Below are 20,555 nucleotides of genomic sequence, written 5' to 3'. Positions count from 1 at the left end.
TAAATAATGAATAAAAATAGAACTTTAAAGCTAAATTACTTACTCTCTCGAATGTTGTCCCAGTTCCACTGGTCACTCTTGAAGAAAGGGTGATGCTTTATTTCTTCTACCCCATTTCTCCCAAGTCTCACATCCCTAAACACAGCAATTAAAGCAAAATTCACATTAGGAAAAACAGCACTTTTTTGTTATTTAACTTCAGACTTGTGCATAAGCAGCAAAGAAACTTTCAGTAAAGACTGTCTGTGCTAACCACATTAATGGTTGACAAAATTTAACCAATTAACAACAAATCAAAAACCACCAACCACTGATCTGTAGTTTCTCATATAAAATGTACTCTGGTTCTTAGCACGCCCTCTCCCCACGACTGCTAAAATGTCCACGTGGGGAGTAAAGCAAGAAAGAGAGCACTGAAGCAAAAGCTAAGAAAAAACTAAGAACACAAACAAAACCCCAAAACCCCTGAGGGGAAAAAGAACTGCAGACGTTTCATGTCTGCCAAACCACATGACAGACCTTAAGACGCAAGTGAAGGAAGGTCTAACTTACTGCACAGAACAGTTATTCAAAGCTGGACTCAAATAAAAATCTTAAGAATTTCATCCTCTGCCCCGTAACTAACCCTGACATATCTTTTTCTGATATTTGCAGTGAAGTAAATCTTAAGTGCAACAAGAAACTTTTAGTTTGACTGCAAGAGTCTCTCTTAAAACTATCTGCAAAAACAGGACATAAAAACAATGTGTGTAAAAGTACTAATAAATCATAGGGTCGATGCTTATTCCTTCTTTAAGTGTTTCAGCAGTGATCACGCATACTGAAAGAAGGCATCTGTTTCAAATAAATCGCTCGAGCTCTGTATTAATATAAACAGGAAGACGGACACACGTAGTGGAAGTACACCTCGCCACATTTACATTATTAAATTCTACTCGTATTTGCTCTCTACCCTTCAGCTACTAAGGGTGAAAAACGCTGTTAGAGCATATCCTTCCTGAGCAACCGCAACCTTGCTCAACAGAGAAAACAATCTCTCCTTGAATGCAAAAACCATTACAGGGTAATTTTTTTCCCCCAGTCCCTCATTCTATAAAGGTTAGCTGCTCTGCTGTAACCAAGTTCAGGTGGCCACAGGAAAGCATAAGAACGCATCATCAATCCAAAGTTAACCATGGACCTACAGTGATGTTCTTTTAAATGAGAGTAATTGAAGACGATCTCTGCTTTCTGGAATTAAAAAGAATGTAAATGTTTACATGAAGAAAAAGCTTACACAGCTTAGTATCAATAAATGTCTCAGCTCTGCAATGGGCGTCCTCTAGGATTTATTTACAGCCAAAACAGTATCATTGCTGGTTTCTTATATTTGTTATTCATGTCAATGCAACGCAAAGCAAATGAAAAAAAGTTCAAACATTCTAAGAAAGCTTAAATTCAGTATACACATGCTTATTTTACGAAAATATTTGCTTTTTTTAAAGTAACACCTGCTTAAACACTGGGCACAACAATTTGGTCCCTGCGCTGGAGCTTACAAATCACTTTCAATCTTACAAGTTTGTTACATATTACACACTACAATTAGAAGGATTTGTGTGGCACAAACTGTGTTGTTAACAGGAGCTGTCAGAACTGCTCATGGAAATAAAACACGATACCTGGAAAAAACACTCCAGAAGAAAAACTAGAGAGTAGTAGACTTTGCAGAAGAGGTTTGAACAGAGATTAGGAGATGTAATGGAAGGAATTAATTTTTACAATACATACTAATTACCAGCCAAAATAAAACCAGTTCCAGAATAATGCATACACTTACCTATCAGTTAAAAAGGCACAGATAAGGTTCTTTGCATGCTTAGAGATTTCCACATCATCCGGGAAATGTAATGAGTTCTTATGATCCATAATTTTACTGTATGTTCCTACTAGTGAGTCTGCATAAAAAGGAGTATCACCTGAAAAGAAAAGTAAATGGATTGGGATTTTGAGTCATGTTCAAGTCATATAAGTTGAAAAAGACAAATACATAAAGGAAAGTCTATAAGCACTTTTACCTAAAATAGTGTTTTACTGAAAAATCACAAGCAGTAAAGGGAACATAAGGGACAAAGTAAGGTACACTACTAAAAATGTTCCTTCTCTAAAATGCCTGTGTGACAAACTATATCATTTCCCATCCTGCATGCCACTACCAAAATTTTACCCAGTGAACTACATCTTTTGTTCTACCTGGAAACTGTCACTGTGGTTTCTAATTTACATGACAGCTGACATCCAGATAAATCCCCATCTTTAAGTGCTTCCATGGGAATAATGGACTGAAACTCATTAGATTTGCTAATGCATATTTGTTCAAAAGACTCCACCAAAGCTCTCCAAAGACTGGTTCAGAGGCATGTAGGTCTACTCTGACTACCCCTAGAGGTGCCTAAGGCAAATCAGCTCTGAGCAGGAGCCTTCAAAGTGTGTTACTGCACTGTTAAACCCATATTAATAAATCTTGTTGTCTGACAAATTACATTAGCTTGGGTGCCCACAGTGGGCATGGTGCATTTAAAATCACAGACTTTCTTCACCCACTCAAACCCTAGATTTGCAGTATTGACTTCAGTTAAGTCTAGTTTCTTTGGAATATCCTTAAGATAGGTAAAACTGGGACAACTGAAAAGAATGAGTAGCAATAAAGATAACTGACATTCAAGTTAACTGACAACATTTTGAATATACAAATGGTTCCAGTCAGTAATGAAGAGGCTGCAACTTTTACATAAATGCTTTCCCACAGCTAATCCACAGGTTTAATGAGGAAGGTGAACAACCAATCAATTGCATGAGCTAGCCTCTTTCCTCCGTCCCGTGTGCTGTGCGCAGGTAGGGATCACCTGGGAGGGCAGTGAGTATACTGACTCCATGCTTCCAACAAGGTACTGAAAATGTCAAAATCTAAGTATGTGAAAAAATGTATAAACAGACAAATGGACAAAACACATTTATAGTCTTTTTGAAAGCTAAATGCAAGAATCCTACCTTTAGTCTATCATTTTATGGCAAAAGAAGACATTAGGACACACCAGCTTGAATTAAAACATCTAGACTTCTAGTGAATTCATTTGGCTGCTACATCAGCACACTGGAGGAGGGGATCACTGACATTCACTGCTGCTTCCCTCATTCCAAACCTTCTTTAGTCTCAGAAACAGTTTTTATTTAGGACACACTTCAGAACAATCCTAAATCGCTGAATTAATGTTAAGATTCATCCTGTGACTTATACTTTAGCTTTTAATTAAATGCACAATAAAAAGCAGTACCATTTTCATTAGTACTGTCTTTACTAAAACCGTAACAAGAGGATGCTTTCTGTGCTTTCTTTAAAGCATAATGTTTTAGAAGACCATAGGCAGAATGCGATACACAAATACAAACAATATATATATATTTTCTAGAAATGTGGAGGATATGGATAAAGTACGTAACCTTTTTTTTTAAAAAAAAATGTTTTCCTCAGAAGGGGAGAATCCTCCCTCAGATGAAAGGACGGGGAAAAATAAGACACTGACAAAATATTCTGGACAGCTATGTCAAATATTTAATAACAGAAAAACTTTATTTATTGCTAAAATTGTTTATGAGAGACAATTATAAAACATGCTTTTTGTAAGTCAAAATGCCTTAATTCTGAAAGACACAGAGATTCTCTAATACATCCAAACATCTTTCCTGGCTCAGGATACCAGATATATCAAATCTGCAATATTCCCAGAACATGCTGATTTGGATTTTTAATAATTATATGCTTGATTCCATCCTTCTATAATCAGTGTTTTGCTACCAGACTATAATACTGATCCTCACTGCATTTTAAGATGCAGATGACTCATCTACTTAACAGATTATATTCAATGTTAGCTGCCATAGCAGTCCAGTGTAATTTACTGGAAAATCCTGACTCAAGCATAAAAGAAAGAATCAAGCAATACTTTCACAGTTGTTTTCATCTAATAGAAGCCATTGCTAGTACTGGGGGAAAAAAGAGAAAGAGAGAAGGGCAGTTGTGCCCTTCCTACTCCTTTCCCATCTCTTTATTGCTGAAAACTCAGTACTGCCCCTGAGGTGGCATAAATGTTCATGAGATGGTGAGGTGCTGACCCCAGTTAAAACTATTCTAAGAATTAAGTTTTAAGCTGAACCGAGTCAGGGAACTAATCACTCAGCAAGCACGCAAACAGCTGTTGCAGCCTAAAGAGTAAAAAGCAGCCAGAGAGAAAAGCGAACAGGAATAAAGCAACAACATCACCCAAAAGTCAGAAGCTGTTAGACAGTGAAGTACAACCAACCCCCTGCAGTGAAGTACATCTGAGGGCACAGTTAAGACTCAACGATAATGTGATGAGCAAAAGAAATACCACTTACCAACTAGCATCTCAAAAAGGAAAACTCCTACAGACCACCAGTCACATTCCCGTCCATAATAACCATCACCCCCTTGTGACTTCAAAACTTCAGGTGATATGTAGTCAGGGGTTCCCACAGCTGTATCACAGCGCACCATACCTGTCTGTGCAACAGTAAGAATTCAAACAGCTCAATTGAAAATACTTCTGAGTCTTTACACAATTTGTCTATTAGTAGACCAGAAAAAAACATAAAAAATACAGCCCAAAATATCTGTTTTGAGTAATGTGTTTGAAAGACTCCATTTTTCACTCCAGAAGCTTAAGGACTGAAAGGACAATTGCTGGTAATGTGCTCGCCCCTGACTACTCCATAGCATTCTTTCTTGGTTATATCTTTCAAAACCAGACCAATTTTAATATTTTTACAATTGGTTTCAATATGAGCCTTCACATTATATCACACTACTCTTTATCTCACTGAATTCAGGGAAAAACTTCAGATTGATTTTGACAAGCTGTGAGTTCTAGGCCCTACACAGCAGATATGTAACAGTTGTTTCTAATTCAGACAATAAATCAACTAATAGGTAAATTTTTATAGTCACACCTTGTTTTTTACTTAAAGATAAAAAAAAAGAAACACTATTTATAAAAGATAGCAAAGCTTATTTTTTTTTTAAAAGCTATTTTTATTAACATATTTACAGAGTTGTATTAATGGAATGATGCTTCATCCTCTGCTTCACAGTGAGAGACTAAAATTGCAGGACCAAAATGATGCAGAAGCATCGTCAGATCTGCCAGCATGCTGAGGCACGATTATAAGCCTTTTTCCCTTTAATCAAGTTCACTGCATTCATTCCAGAGAGACCAGATGGGTGAATGAAATGAAATCCTGGATGAAGTTAGGGAAGTACCAAAAATACACTCATCTTTTATCCTGTCTCTCAGGCTGAAATATTTTCTAAGTCATCTTACAAAGTTCTTTCTGCATTTTGCTATCAGCACGAATGGCAATACAGATTAATTCTGAATATTAATACAAAATACTAGCAGCAACATATAAAGTCAAAATACATATTAAAGAAAGGAAGAAAATCCCTTTGCATTGGGAATCGTATTGACATTTAAAAATCAGACATCCAATTACAGTACTTTTTTCATACACAATATGAACTGCCAAAAGCTTTCATTTACGTAGTGAACCAGAATCCTAGAAAGTAAATTAGCAGGGAAAAACTAAAGGGATGACTAAATACTGCAGAGATCTAAGGAGTCTCTTCAAATATCCTCCCACCAAATGCCTACCATTTTCTAGAACTCCACACTGAAGCTAAAACCTAAAGGAAGTTTTAACTTGCCAGGTACGGAATAAAGATCAGGTTAACTTCTGCTTTCTACACTATGAACCAGACAACACAGAGCTTGGATCATCCTGGAATAAGAAAATGAAGTTAATTCTTTCCAGAAGAACTAATGCATCCTTTGGACAAAGGACAATACAGATGAACACATTCTGATACTGGGAAATTAAAGCCCAAAGCTTCCATAAATCTAAAGCTGAAAACATTCAAAACTGCATCTGGCATGCAGCAGGAAACATTTGAAAATCCTGCTTGTAACAGCACTCTATGCACTAACCTACAGGTCATCTCTGAAGCTTTAGCCTTAGTTTGCTTTGTGCACTGGAGGAATTGTTCTAGGCTCACGTGATTCTGCTGATCTAGTAGGACTACGGCATCTTAATGAGGACTCTGATACTGGTGCATGTTGATGTCCTCCTTAGCCAAATGCAAAACTAGAACAAGGGAAAGTCTGAATCTTCACTCGGTGAAGACTGGCTGAAGCCACCTGAATCTCTCCCTGTGTAAGAAGCTTCTTTAAAAACCAAGTCACAGTTCTGAAAGATTTCTATGAAGACTGCAGCTTCAGTCACAGCCTTGTCACTTTGACACTTAAGCACTTAATAACACCTCATTTCCCTTTCCTCTGTAATTAATACGCGCTTTTTAATGTTATACATGTTGATACTTTATTAAGTCTTATGCAAACAAAGCAAGGGTTTTGCCAAAAAAGCACTAGCCCTACCCAAGTCTGACGGCTGGTTCTTTCCAATGACATTACAGATGCTGAAGAACCCCAGGTAAAAACGCTGTTAAGTTTTCAGACAAGATGGCAAAAAAATGAATAGCAAAAAAACCCCAAAATATATTTCTGCAGCTGAAAGGGCCCTGCTACATGCTAACACCAGTTTTCAATGGACTTTATCTCTCTATACCTCATAAAACTCTCTACCTTCTGTCTCAGGAACAAATCTAAAAAGGCATTCACAGAATCACATAACAGCATGGGTTGGAAAGGACCGTGAAAGATCATCTGGCCCAATCTGTCATGGGACAGGGAGCCTAGATGAGATTATCTAGCACCCTGTCCCACTGCATCTTGAAAACCTCCAGCAATGGGGATTCTACCACGTCCCTGGGGAGGTTGGTCCACTATCAACTGAATATGGTATTCCCAGATTTCTGTTCATTTGCACACTTACTCTTTCAAAAAACTTGGGTGTTGCTCTGTATGCATTTGTAGGTACCGGACACTCTTAACACCACAGTCAGACTAGCTTCTATGATCTCTGGCATCAAAGCCAAGTAAACAGCTAAGTCCTCTCTGTGCAATACATGGCAGTACATGACATCTCAATAGTCCCTACATTCTGCATGATGACTACTGCCTTCTGTACTTCAGCATTTGAAGAGATCTAAAGCGTGCTGTTTTCTCTGGACAAGGTGTTGCTCCTGTGTTTCGAATACTAAACCTGTTTTATGCACAAGAAGCACACTTACTATAGCAGTTCTCATACAAAGCTTCCTTTTGGGAGTCTCAGGCCAGCATTTTTCTCATCACCTCAAAAAGATCAAGGCGGATCTTGGAACTTATCTTCTGCAACTATGTGAGAGATGTGCAAAGATTAAAAAGGCTGTCCAGCAGAAACAGCATGTTCTTACGGGACAGCTTAGCAGTGAGGCTGGAGTGCTTCCTAGCATCATTCAGAACTATTATATTGCTGAAGACAAAGTAGTTTAGTTTTCAGTCTCAAGAGCATCTCCATCAGACGTGAATGACTCACTGTATTGATCCAAGGCTGAGAACCAGGCTTTCAACTCTCTCAGGAAGTTCTTTTCTGTAAACAAGAGCTGAAGAGTACTTTTGTGGAAACATTAGGGTAGCTCAGATCAGGTGTTAGCACTGCATGAGTGCTGCAGACAATGAACTGAAGCAAGAAGGATCCAGGAGAGTATTGGACAAGTTTCAGTGAGAAATAAATTGAGTTCTAAGAAAGGGTACACATCCCTTCTTTCAGCTGAACTGCTTGAGCTGAGGTGATAATCCCAAATGGTAAACTTGCCTCCTTTTGGTCACAGCTCTTTTCAACAGATACCTATAAACCTGTGCTCTTCTAAAACAGTTAGCACAAGGCAGTATTATAGCCCAGCAACACTTCTGGACTCTACGGTACCTGCTAAAGCCAACTACAGCTTAGTTTCTCACAGAAAACCTGAACATTAGTCTGATGAAACCTGCCCTGGGTTACCTTATCATACCTAAATAACAAACAAACAGGAACCACAATTTGGACCTGAGGAATCTTTGAGGCCAACTCCAATCTTTATTCAATTGCAGAAATACCTTGTTGCAGATTTAAAAAAAAGCAAAACATGAAAGGAGCCTACAAACCCCCAAACCATCACAACTGAATTATATAAATAGACCAGTTCCTCCTATGTGAGAAAAGATCACTAAACCACTTAGCAATTGTTTTCACATACTGGTAAGAAGGAATTCTGCTCCAGAGGTCTGGACTGGCCTGGAAAACTTAACAGGACACCGAATTCAAGTCCACAGCAAAGGTAAAAAAAGTCTCTCATGAAACTGCAGCAGAGTTTTCCTGGGCTCTCAACAGCACAAGGAAAATACTAATGTGCACAACTGCTTAAAGAACTCCAAATCAGAAAAAATAAATAAGTATTGAGTAAGCATATATTTTTTAGAAATCATCCTGCCAACACCAGTATCATATTTACACAGCTGGGATGTGTTCATGTTTTGTAAGAAGTAGCATGAGATTTGGAGACAATCCAGAACCTCTCAACTTGTAAAGCTTCCTGTATAAAAGATACTTGCCATTCCACTGAGTCTGAGAAACACAAAGAAGTTAAAATGTAATCTGTTAAAAAAATTAACGTCTTTAGGAAATCACTGCTTCATTGATGATACCCAGTCCAAACTGGTGCTCACCAAAATTCCTTACAAGAAATGAGCATGCACTTCTCACATTTATAATGTGAGCATCCACATTTTAATATTCCATTCTGTTAACAAAAACAACAAAAAAGGAAAAAAGGAAAAGAGGCTTAGGTTTACCATTTCTGGGATCTCTAAAATACCACAAAGGATCATCCTTTCTTGGTAGATTTATACTATGAACTTTTTGAGCTGGTTTTTTTTTTCATTGTCTCTTATGATGAATATCAAATTCCCTTAAGGCTGACTGCCTACTGGCTCAAAACCGAGATTCATTTTTTTAAGGAGTAAACGAAGAGATCAAGTACTACTTTTAATTTTTTCAAAATAAACATTGTACCCTAAAATACAGGCACGTAAACCATCAAAATGGAGTAAACAATCTATGCCTTTAGAATAATAACTACAATATCAGCAAAACTAAACAGAGCACTCAATCGCCATAAACAGCTGCAGTTGTTCAATTAAGTTGATATATTGTCACAGGGTCACAGGGGGGAAAAAATCCAACAAACCCAAACCAGAGACAGTACTTCTGTCTCTATCTAGATTCTATCTAGCTACCCCTGAAGAGACATTAACTTAATGGTGCAAACACAAATTAAGTACATTGCAGAGACTGCATTGAACACTTCCTAAACAATACAGAAAAATATCTAATGTATTAAAGCAAATGAACTTAGAAGGATGCTTTTTGCCAACATTAGTACAGAAACTTTCCTAAGGCCCAGCAAATCATTATGCAAATTCATATATAGTTTTTTTTAGAATGTTGTAATTTTTCACCAGAATATACTGCATAAATTACAGCATAATACTGTTTGTCAGGGAAGATGTTAAAAGTGCAAACTCCTAAAGGTAGCGTAATTTTTAAGTCTATGTAGAGTATTACACCCTTTTTTTATTTATTAAAAAAATAAAATATTCTTATACAATCTCATCAGAAAACTATGATGGCTCTACACAGTAAAATCTGAACAGTTAAAAATGTATGACATCTTGAGAAATAGCTAACATAAATTTATTCAGTGTATCACACATGCCACTGCTGCCTTACTGTGACATTTTAATGACCACTAGAGGATGCTATGAGAACAATTAGACAGTAAAAGATAAATAGGGACCGTACTGCGCCTAAAAAATAATTTCATTTACAGAAAAATGTCATTTATGAATTATTTCAAGGTTACTAATGTTCCAAATTAGGAGTTGTCTCACACGCTTTTGCCAAAAAAAGATTAACCTCAGAAATTCATAAACACACATGCCTTCAAAAATAACAGAAAGAAAAATAACAAAAAGTGAGTTTACATGGTTCTTTTGTGTGCCAGAAGAGTTTTATTATAGAAGAGGTTGCACTATTTAAAGCACTCTTGTATTTAAAACTAGGAAACAAGGAATAGCTTTCCAACCAAGTGTACAATTTGATGAATATCCCTTTGGATAGTGTAATTCATAAGAAAATAACCTTAGAATTACAGTTTTACAGATGATCAATTATTCAGTAGCATACTTACTTCATCCATTTTCATGCAAGTGCCAAAATCTGCCAGCTTCAGATGCCCATATTTATCTAAAAGCATATTGTCAGGCTTCACATCTCTGTGTATCAAGCCCATCGAGTGAATTGCATCAAGAGCAAGAACAACTTCGGCTGTATAGAACTTGGCCCATTTCTCAGGCACATCGTAGTTGCTCATGAGGTTTACAAGATCTCCACCTGGCATGTACTCCATTACCATGTACAAGTATTTGTCATCTTGAAAGGCACAAAATAGCTGCAACATTAAAAAAAGAAAAAAAAACAAAATTACTTCTTAGAGACAGCTAGGAAAAAGAGTAAAGGACTTTAACCTGAAGTTTCATTAAACCTGAGTATATGTTTTCAAGACTAATGTAACTATTTTGTGTATTTAAATAATCTACATTTTCTATTAATTATGACAGTACTTTCAAATTTAATGAACTTCAAAAGCCCCTCATTTTAAGAAAATGAAAGACGATTTCCTGATTATTTCAGGAGTGTGAGCTTCTACATATGCATGTTTCTTGGCATTAAAAATTATCACTGAGTCAAAATGCAAAATACCAAATCTGAGCTAGGGAGCATCATGTATTGATCTGAAAATAGCAAAATAGTGAATAGCATCTAAATCTCCTTATCTCTGTACAACTTTACAAAAACACGTCACTTCTGATTTTATCCTAAATCAACACATATACTGAAATAAGAAACAAAAAAAATGCTCCTGAAGGCAGCTATAACACAATACAAAGAAATTAAGCTTAACAATAAAATAATAGTCTGGTATAGGTTGCAGCTTGTATGTTTCCCACTAGCACAGCAGTGAAAGTAAGTTTAGCCATACGGGGCTGAAGTTTTAGAGATTTCACTCAGCAATCACCAGGTCTGAAAACAGCCCAAACTAACAAAAGCATTACTAACCAATGTTCAATCTGAAAGTCTCTCACTTTATTTCTCAGGGAATACTGCTCTTTTACATTAAAAACTAAGATCATTCACACCTTTAAGTTACCCACACAAAATTCAATTGCAAAAGAAGATGTGTGGAAAGGAGAAAAATCAGGAACAGGGAGTTTGTAGAGGATGAGGAACCATGAAAGGCAGGACCATTACTATTGAGATTTGACCTTTAGATAAAAATTAACTGTATATTACAGACAGAAGACCTATGTTATAAATACATATATACTGCAATGTATTTGTTTTCACAAATATACAATATATATGGTAATGGTCATTAAAATCTAAATTAAAATCCAAAACACCCTCTGCATTCTCACATGTAAAGATATTAATATAACACAATAATTAATAACAACACTATGCCTTTATATAGCACTTTCATTACTGCCCTCCAGGGCTTTAAGAAAAAAAAAAATCTAAATTATCTAGTACTCTGGTTTCACTTGTTTTTCACAGAAAAAAGGCAGCACAGCGAAGCAGTGTGATTCGTCCCAGTTTCTAGCTCAGAACAGGACCTACATTTTCTTAAAGCCAGCTCAATGTCCTATTACATTGGACACAATCCCTAAATATAACACACGAGTACACTTCATCACAGAAAGCATAATGACAAATGAATCAAAGTGCAGTTGCAATTTACAAACACACACATTTATAGCACAGTTGCTACACTTTCCTTTGAAAACTGAGTGTCGTACATTTCTTGTTACTCTCAGCTGCAAGTGAAAAGTAAAAATCATTCCAGACAACTACTGTCATGAGAACAAAAACAAAGAACTAGATAAAAATTAATCTATTTGGTTAAGTATTCCTGCTGAATATAGGTAAGAACACAGAATATTCTAAGAAGAGCAAAACATCTAAATAAAAAAACTTTGTAAAGCATTTCTTGCATACATAAGGCAAAGCGCTATGAAGAACATATGGAAACCTGAAGGCCAGTCTTTACTTATTAAATACACAGAAGCTGGCAATATATGTGAGAGCATTTAAGTATATTAATTATTTAACAAACTGAAGTACTAACAGTTTCTCTAAGCATACACTTTCATTTCTCATTTATTAACTGGTATAATTTACAAGTTACAACAAACTGCAATATTCAGTACTTATTCTTCCAGAAGGCACAATTCTACTACAAACATGATGATGATACATGTCACGACAGAGCTTCAAGCAACAGTGTTCAAAACCAGCTGAGGAAGTCAACTTTCCATTACTTGGATATTACGTCTGAGCTGACCACTAAACATGAAAATGGTTTCAAGCAAACTACTGCTACAACCTCCTGGTCTTACAGGAGACCCAGTGTGCACTCATCCATCTACCAAATCACAAATGAAAAGAGAAGAACTACTTAAAGCACTCCCACTACTAATTGCCTGTGATCCATTGACTGTATCATGAGGAAAGAATGGAAACAATGTTGACATTTGTTTCTATATTTCTATACAGATTTTTCTGAGCTGGAAAGGTAACCTATTATTCCAAATAATTGTGTAGGTATTTCAAAAACCTGTTTAATTGTTTCATGATGCATTTGTAGTGACTAAAATGTAAATTAATCTACTGTCTAACACAAATACATAGAACTCGGAGAAAGTGCTGCAAACATGTTTTAAAAAATAAAATCTGAACCTAAACCATGATTTGAGTTTCAATGTGAACTCAAAACCAGCTCAAGACTGGGAAAAATGTATGGCTTTATTATTATTATTTTACTACTACTCATCATCCTTACCTGAACCACCCATGGGCTGTTGGCGAAGGCCATGATATCTCTTTCTTCCCAGAAAAAGGCTGAATCTGATCTCTTGATCATTTCAAATTTACTGAGTAGCTTCATTGCATAAACCTTTTGTGTCATTTTATGGCGAACCTGTTGGTTAAAATAGAAGAGAAACAATGTTTTTAAAGTACCTTGCAAAAAAAAAAAAAAAAAAATTAATACTGGCATAGTATATGTTTCCTGTGTGCAAGCTGCTTTCTGGGATGCAATGCCTCCAGGTTTTCATATACCCAGTTTTCTACACCATAAAGATTTGAGAACTTCCAAACCTGGAAAGAAAAACCTAACAGCTGCTTCAGAAAAATACAGTAGAGTGGGACAAGAAGGATGCCAAATGAAGTAACATATGCCAGAGCCTGGCCAACTGCTGCAGCTGCTGCTGCTGCAACCCCAGAAGAGGAGCTTAAGGATGCGCCTCAGGCTGCAGGAGCCCTTAGGAGGTTTTACTGAAGATGCACCTACACAAGCACATACTCATTTTTATCTTCATAGCCATGGTGAATGAGAGCTGACTCCAGTAGTCTGCTTACTCAAACTGAAACTAACCACCTCAACCCCCACCCCAACAAAACAACCAACCAACCATCCCCCCAAAAACCAAAACAAACCCAAACCCACAACTTAGAATGAGAAAAGTACCATCTTTCCCTAAAAAAACTGGGATGCTGCTCTTAACATTTCCTGAGTAAACGTGCGCACTTCAAATCACCCAGAACACACACACACACAAAAGATTTCTGTTTACAGAATAAAAAGAAAATGCTCATTAAAAGTTCCATTGTGTAAGGAGAAATAAAATGCAACTCTGCTTGTATTTTCTTATTTAAATACCATCTATCCTTGTATTTACTCATGTTAGAAATTCTGCAGGCAGTTCACTTCAGGCTCTTACAATTCTTTTTTTTTTTTTTTCCAGAAAAAAACATTGCTCCAGTTGCTGAAGTAGTTCTTAAATTTACTTTACATGGTGTAAAATTAATAACATAAATCTTGTTGGAAAACTGAAATTAGAACTCTTAAGACAAAATCTGAAAATATTTTTGAAAACTTCATCTGAATACCGATATGAAACAAGATCCTTAAGGTACAGACTGTAAAGTCATTGCTCTGTTAAAGATTTTTGCTATTTTATGAAACAACTACTAAAGGACCAGGTTTTTAACATACTTGAGTATTCCTTACTGAAATCAAGGTGAGAAGTATTCAGCTGTCTTGAGTCAGCAGAAAAAAATCGAACTGCATCTTAAGTTTCAGCGTATACTCTCCACATGAAAATAAAAAATTCAGTGGACTAATTTGTGAAATCGGAACCAAATGGTTAAGATTTTCTGGTGCATTTAAAAGCCTCCCATTTAGTACATTAAAACATCTCCCTCAACCTCTTAGTTTTACACAATGTCCGAGTTTAATTATGCTACTTGAAAGAATATTTAATAGGCCCTTTTCCTGAACAGCTGTAAATGTTTCAGGTTCATTACAGCTGCAGTGCAAAGCTTCAGAGAGGCACCTATTTGGTTTACACCAGCCTCTTCCTCATGAGGAGCTGTAAACATTAATGTTGCTGAAACCAACAGGAATGACCTCCAGAAACAGGAGTAGGTGTGTGTGTGTGTGTGTAATCTTGGAAAGAGTGAGAACATGAACTGAAACTGGATTATTTATGAATTTACTGTTCTTGGAATCGCAGGTTTTTGCTCTCAAGATATAGGTACAAAAGTTTTAGCATTAGTATCTTGCATAGTTTAGCACTATCCAACAGCTTTCTATACAGGCAGATCAAAAAAACCTCCAACCAAACACCAAAACAGAAATGCATTACCTACATGTGTCAAGAACTCTATAAACTTGTATATTTTAAGACACTAATAACCATCAAGTGAAGGTGTCCTTAAAGAGGATTTTGAAAACTATCTCCTTCCTATTTACTAATCCCACATGGATTACTTACAAAGACAAGGTGGTACACCACAAACTTTACTCCATAAAGCAGAGCTTTTGTAACCCTGCTCAAAACCACAAGAAACATGAAGACCAGCAACCTCAAAAAGATATTCAATTGAAATATGTTCAATTGAAGGTGCATTTTCTGTGACTGTTCATGTAAAGCTCTGCAACATATTCAGTAGTTTACAGTTCCTCAAATCGTAACGTATTCTTGCCAGTGTGTAGTTTGCATCACTGCCTTCATTTACAAGAATAATTGTTTCACACTATTTAGGGAATAAGTCAGATAAGTCAAAAAAGCCTGATGCACTCGCACAGGAGAAGCAAAGCACAGGGCTAGAGGGACCAGAAACCAAAGTCTGTACACCTTCTGAGGGTGGTGCCAATAGGTTATTAGTTGGCTAAATTATTTCTTGAGGTATTTTCAACAGAGATTCATTCTCTGTACAAAAATGAAGGAACCAAAGCAACAACAAGCATACCGGCACACCCAACGACTGGTGTCTTGGGACACCTTACAGGTGCACAGACCTACCAGTGATAATACTCCTTTATCACCATCATGGCTGCTGGAGACTGTCTGTCTGTTTAGCTGCTAGCCACTGCGCTCTTTACCCAGAGCTATATTTGTGCATACATATATTGCCTCATATAGCAGATTATTCATGTATTAAACTGTCATGATGTTTCAATTTCTTCCAACTGTTTAAATGAACTGCCAAATTTAAACTGCAGCTCACTACAGCTCACTCTCAAAATAGGTAGGAAAATCCCTTCATGCCATTAGCACTGAGTAACATGGCCTTGTTTAACCTACGAAAATGCATGAAGAAGTAAGAATTTCCCACTACTCTGCTTCATCAACCTAAGACTTTCAGAAAACAAGTACATGCAAACTAAATCCCCAATTTCTACAGCACTCATGTCAGAAGACTACATGTAAGCAAAAATGTAACATATCCATTTGAAGCTATCAGATTGAGTATGCATACTGATCATGGTACCATCTCTTTTATGATATGAGAAAATAGAGATCCTAGAGTGGAGTTGTGAAATGAATTCTAAGGTTTGAAATAATCACAAATATCCTGAATTACCTGAATAGAATCCTAAGAAATTACTATAGATAGAGCATCGAAGTTCATGCCCTGATAATTTTCAGGTAATAGACCAGAACTGCTTTATTTATATTTATTTATAGATTTATATTTTATTATATGATAAATAATTTTCATATAACATTATATATCATTTCTATATAACATTATATATAATTCCATATATTATATATAATATTTATTTATATATTTTTATATATATTATAGACCACAACTGCTTTATTTATATTTATTTATACTACTACACAAGGTACACATCAGCAGTGGCTGGGGGACTAAACCTAATAAGGAAAGCACTTAATGGAAAAAAACTAAACCAGCACCAACCACTGATTTGCAACACTAAGAAATCACATAGTGAAGACTATCACCCAAACCATTCTTTGCTACCCAAATACAAGAGCTAGCCTTGCATTAGTTTTCTATTTGAGTACATGATCTAGTCAGCCTGCTGTGTCACTGCAACTTAACAGAGCTTTATAATTAGACCAGGGAGAGGGAACTAAAGATGCTTCAATATCAAATCAATAGGACTTTTCCTCACTGAAAACAAACAAGAGGTACTCAGGATGTGCTTTCATAAATTACTGTTTCTGCATAAACCACAAGTAACATATTAAGCACCATAATTCAATTTATCTGTCTGCCTTAGACACCAGTCACTTTTATTCATGGCACTGCATAACAGAAGCAACCTGGCAGTTGGCAATTATTTTCTTTGCCTTCCCCATCACTACAGACCCAGCAAAGACAGAGGCCAGAGCTTGAGAATAGTTTAATACATCTGAAGTTACAAGGAAATTGTTTTTCCACCAAAGTCAGATGCTCACTTGGCTGGGCTGATTTTTTTTTTAATTAATTTTTGAGGGGAATAAGGAAGGAAAAGTGAGGCTTTTTTAAAAAAAATCTAGCCATATGATACAACAGTAGAGAATGTGGCTTTTTTTTCTTCTAGGATCTGGAAAGCTGGTCTCTCCCACACCACTTCTTTCACAAGAAAAAGCCAGACTGGAGCAAAAAGGTTGGGGAAACAAAATTAAATTAAGGAGGACATAGCTGACTATTTAATGTTGTATATGAATAAACTCAAAATTTGGCTTGTTATAGTCAACTATTTCTAATACATAACAAATATTTGTGCTACAAATATTTATGAACAATGGCACACACTGATAACATGACATTCAGGAATTCAACCCATGTACTTCATCATGTTTTATTTATGGTTCTTTCTGCGTTTAGCCCTCACTGAAGCAAATTTCTATTTTGATCACAGAATGTGTTGCAAAATATTTTGATTACTGCAAATCCATCATCTGCAACTGTGGTGTTAACATTCTGAATGGAGCAGAAATAGACAGAGCTTAGCTCAATAGCTTAAACTTGTATCATACCTTGTGAGGCAAAAAATCTAGGTACGTATGCCCTCATCACCAGCTAATATTAGTTCAGATCTATTGCTGTTTGTTTATTAACCTACTACTTTTTAGCTGTAAGACTGCATAACATTATGATTTATACTTGTATTTTTTTACATTCCCCCCCCCCCCCCCCCAACTGTTCTTTTAAGTTGGCAAGAAGTACAGAAGAGCTCTATATGTACACAAAGAAGTTCCCTTCCAGAACCTAGCATTCTTAGCTTTCGCGATTTGGGGGCCTGAAGGGCTTACATAAAGAATTAAAAAATCCCCATAGGAATAATGAAAAACCAAAACAAAACCATCATTATACGACCAAGTTACTATGCATTTTACCACAACATTATAATGATGAGGCAAATGAGAAGTTTGTCTTCAGACCCCTCAAAGCACCTAACTGCAGTGCATATACTGAAAAATCAACTCTACTTTAAACTGTGCATGACCCAGTGAATTAAGAAAAAAGTTTCCATTCTAAGCCAGAACAGAGAAGAAATTTTATGTGAAATGAAATGTTAAGAAAATGGAAATTATTCATAAAAACCTGTAGGCTATTAGAAATATACATCTAAAACCAATGCATTTTGAATGCTGAAGCACATTAAAAATACAATTCTCTTGGATGCCCCCAGGAAATACATCAGAGCAACTTCCAAAAAATGCACCTGACTTCCGTTATTGAAATCTTCATCTCTCCCTCCCTGCCTCAACAAATGAGGAACTCTCCTCCTTACAACCTGATTCTTCAATGACTTCCCATGCAAGTAAATGAAAAGGAGCATCTCTATTAGCTGCTGTAAGTGGATACATATATAATGATAAAAATGTCTAGTAGAAGACTTTAAAACAAACCATCTGACATGACTGTCAGTGAGAAGACAATGAGTGGACTGCTAGCTTACAAAGCTCCCTGCAGCAGCCCTTTCGCAAAAAAAAAAAAAAAAAAGGTTCTGCTGAAGGCTTGGTTTTAATCTCTTGCCAGCAAGGATATAAAAGCATATAAAGATAAAGCTTTAAAGTCTTATTTGAAAAGGGGAATCTTGGGAATCTTTGGAAACACTCCTCACCCTACTTCATAAATTCTTCTGCATTAAAAAAGTGCAAATAGAAGGAAATAGGGGAGAGAAAGTTACATTCTCATGTTGTCACACTTCGATGAAATTGCCTTAAAACCTGACATAAATGAATAATAATTGCCAATTGAAGGCTGTTAACTGCTACATAAATTGCATCTAAATTTGCACATAACCCATGAGTCATACAGTCTTAAGACTAGTTGCAGGGGATTCTTCCCCAGCTCCAACCAATTTGACTGATACTAATATGAACAATGTAAATAATTTTACAATTTTTTTAAATCTCGGAGCAGATTCTCCTGGAAGGCATGCTAAGGCACATGAAAATCAACAAGGTGCTTGGTGACAGCCAGCATGGCTTCACTAAGGGGAAATCCTGCCTGACCAATTTGGTGGCCTTCTATGATAGGGCTACAGAACTGACGGAGAGGGGTAGAGCAGTTGATGTCATCTACCTGGACTTGTGTAAAGCGTTCGACACTGTCCCACACGACATCCTTGTCTCTAGATTGGAGAGACATTAATTTGATGGATGGACCACTCGGTGCATAAAGAACTGGCTGGATGGCTGCACACAAAGAGTTGTGGTCAATGGCTCAATGTCCGGCTGGAGACCAGTAACGAGTGGCGTCCCTCAGGGATTGGTGTTGGGATCAGTCTTGTTCAACATCTTTGTCAGTGACATGGACAGTGGGATTGAGTGCACCCTCAGCAAGTTTGCCGATGACACCAAGCTGTGTGGTTTGGTTCATATGCTGGAGGAAATGAATGCCATCCAGAGGGACCTTGACACGCATGTGAGATGGGTTGATGCCAGCCTCATGAAGTTTAACCATGCCAAGTGCAAGGTCCTACACCTGGGTGGGAGCAATCCCAGGCACAGCTACAGGTTGGGCAGAGAAGAGATTCAGAGCAGCCCTGTGGAGAAGGACTTAGGGGTGTTGATCGATGAGAAAATGAACATGAGCCGGCTTCAGTGTGCGCTCACACCCCAGAAAGCCAACCGTATCCTGGGCTGCATCAAAAGGAGCGTGACCAGCAGGTCGAAGGAGGTGATCCTGCCCCTCTACTCTGCTCTTGTGAGACCTCAGCTGGAGTATTCTGTGCAGTTCTGGTGTCCTCAACATAAAAAGGACATGGAACTGTTGGAACAAGTTCAGAGGAGGGCCATGAGGATGATCAGGGGACTGGAGCACCTCCTGTATGAAGACAGGCTGAGGAAGTTGGGGCTGTTCAGCCTGGAGAAGAGAAGGCTGCGTGGAGACCTCATAGCGGCCTTCCACTATCTGAAGGGGGCCTATAGGGATGCTGGAGATGGACTCTTCATTAGGGACTGTAGTGACAGGACAAGGGGTAATGGGTTAAAACTTAAACAGGGGAAGTTTAGATTGGAGATAAGGAGGAAATTCTTTCCTGTGAGGGTGGTGAGGCACTGGAATAGGTTGCCCAGGGAGGTTGTGAATGCTCCATCCCTGGCAGTGTTCAAGACCAGGCTGGATGAGGCCTAGGGTGATATGATTTAGCGTAAGGTGTCCCTGCCCATGGCAGGGGGGTTGGAACTAGATGATCTTAAGGTTCTTTCCAACCCTAACTATTCTATGATTCTGTGATTGCCTTAAAAAAAACCAAACATTTCTCCACAATATAAATCCAAAAGTAATGCCATTCTTACATTAGATATTATACAGGATACGATGTAGATAACGCCTTAAAAATAAATCTTACATGAGTCGTTATCAGTTAACTAGAATGAAAGCATCATAATTACAAGAGAAAAAAGCTTTTCCGTCACACTATTAGCTTCTGCTTTCAGAGGATGGTTTCAGATATTGCTATACAGTGATGCTTGCGTCCAAAAAAATTTAGAATTGCCATGAACTTTCTTTTCCATTTGATCAAAGGATAGCAAACTGGTTTTTAAGTCCTTGAGAATCCATCATGTCTTAAACTCAAATGTACTGTCTACTGTGCACAGAAATGACATCATGATACAATAAAAATAATACTACATCTTTGTAAG

The 20,555-nt window shown here is 37.1% G+C and overlaps 1 protein-coding gene across 3 annotated transcripts in view; it reads right to left on the bottom strand.

The window, feature by feature from the left end:
- ROCK2 (Rho associated coiled-coil containing protein kinase 2) overlaps nucleotides 1-20,555 on the bottom strand; it is a 102,317-nt gene that overhangs the window by 27,348 nt on the left and 54,414 nt on the right. For all 3 annotated transcript variants that reach the window (XM_057431914.1, XM_057431915.1, XM_057431916.1), the window contains exons 4-8: nucleotides 12,932-13,069; nucleotides 10,220-10,480; nucleotides 4,417-4,561; nucleotides 1,820-1,958; nucleotides 44-135 (exon numbers count right to left, since the gene is read on the bottom strand). In XM_057431914.1, the coding sequence (XP_057287897.1) occupies nucleotides 44-135; nucleotides 1,820-1,958; nucleotides 4,417-4,561; nucleotides 10,220-10,480; nucleotides 12,932-13,069 (775 nt within the window). The remainder of the gene's footprint in view (nucleotides 1-43; nucleotides 136-1,819; nucleotides 1,959-4,416; nucleotides 4,562-10,219; nucleotides 10,481-12,931; nucleotides 13,070-20,555) is intronic.

Source organism: Pezoporus wallicus, unplaced genomic scaffold, assembly GCF_028554395.1.
Source record: "Pezoporus wallicus isolate ANWC-B61680 ecotype Strahan unplaced genomic scaffold, APGP_CSIRO_Pwel_v1 contig_161, whole genome shotgun sequence".
NCBI classification, from domain to species: Eukaryota; Metazoa; Chordata; class Aves; order Psittaciformes; family Psittacidae; genus Pezoporus; species Pezoporus wallicus.
This window is presented reverse-complemented; position numbering and strand designations above follow the sequence as displayed.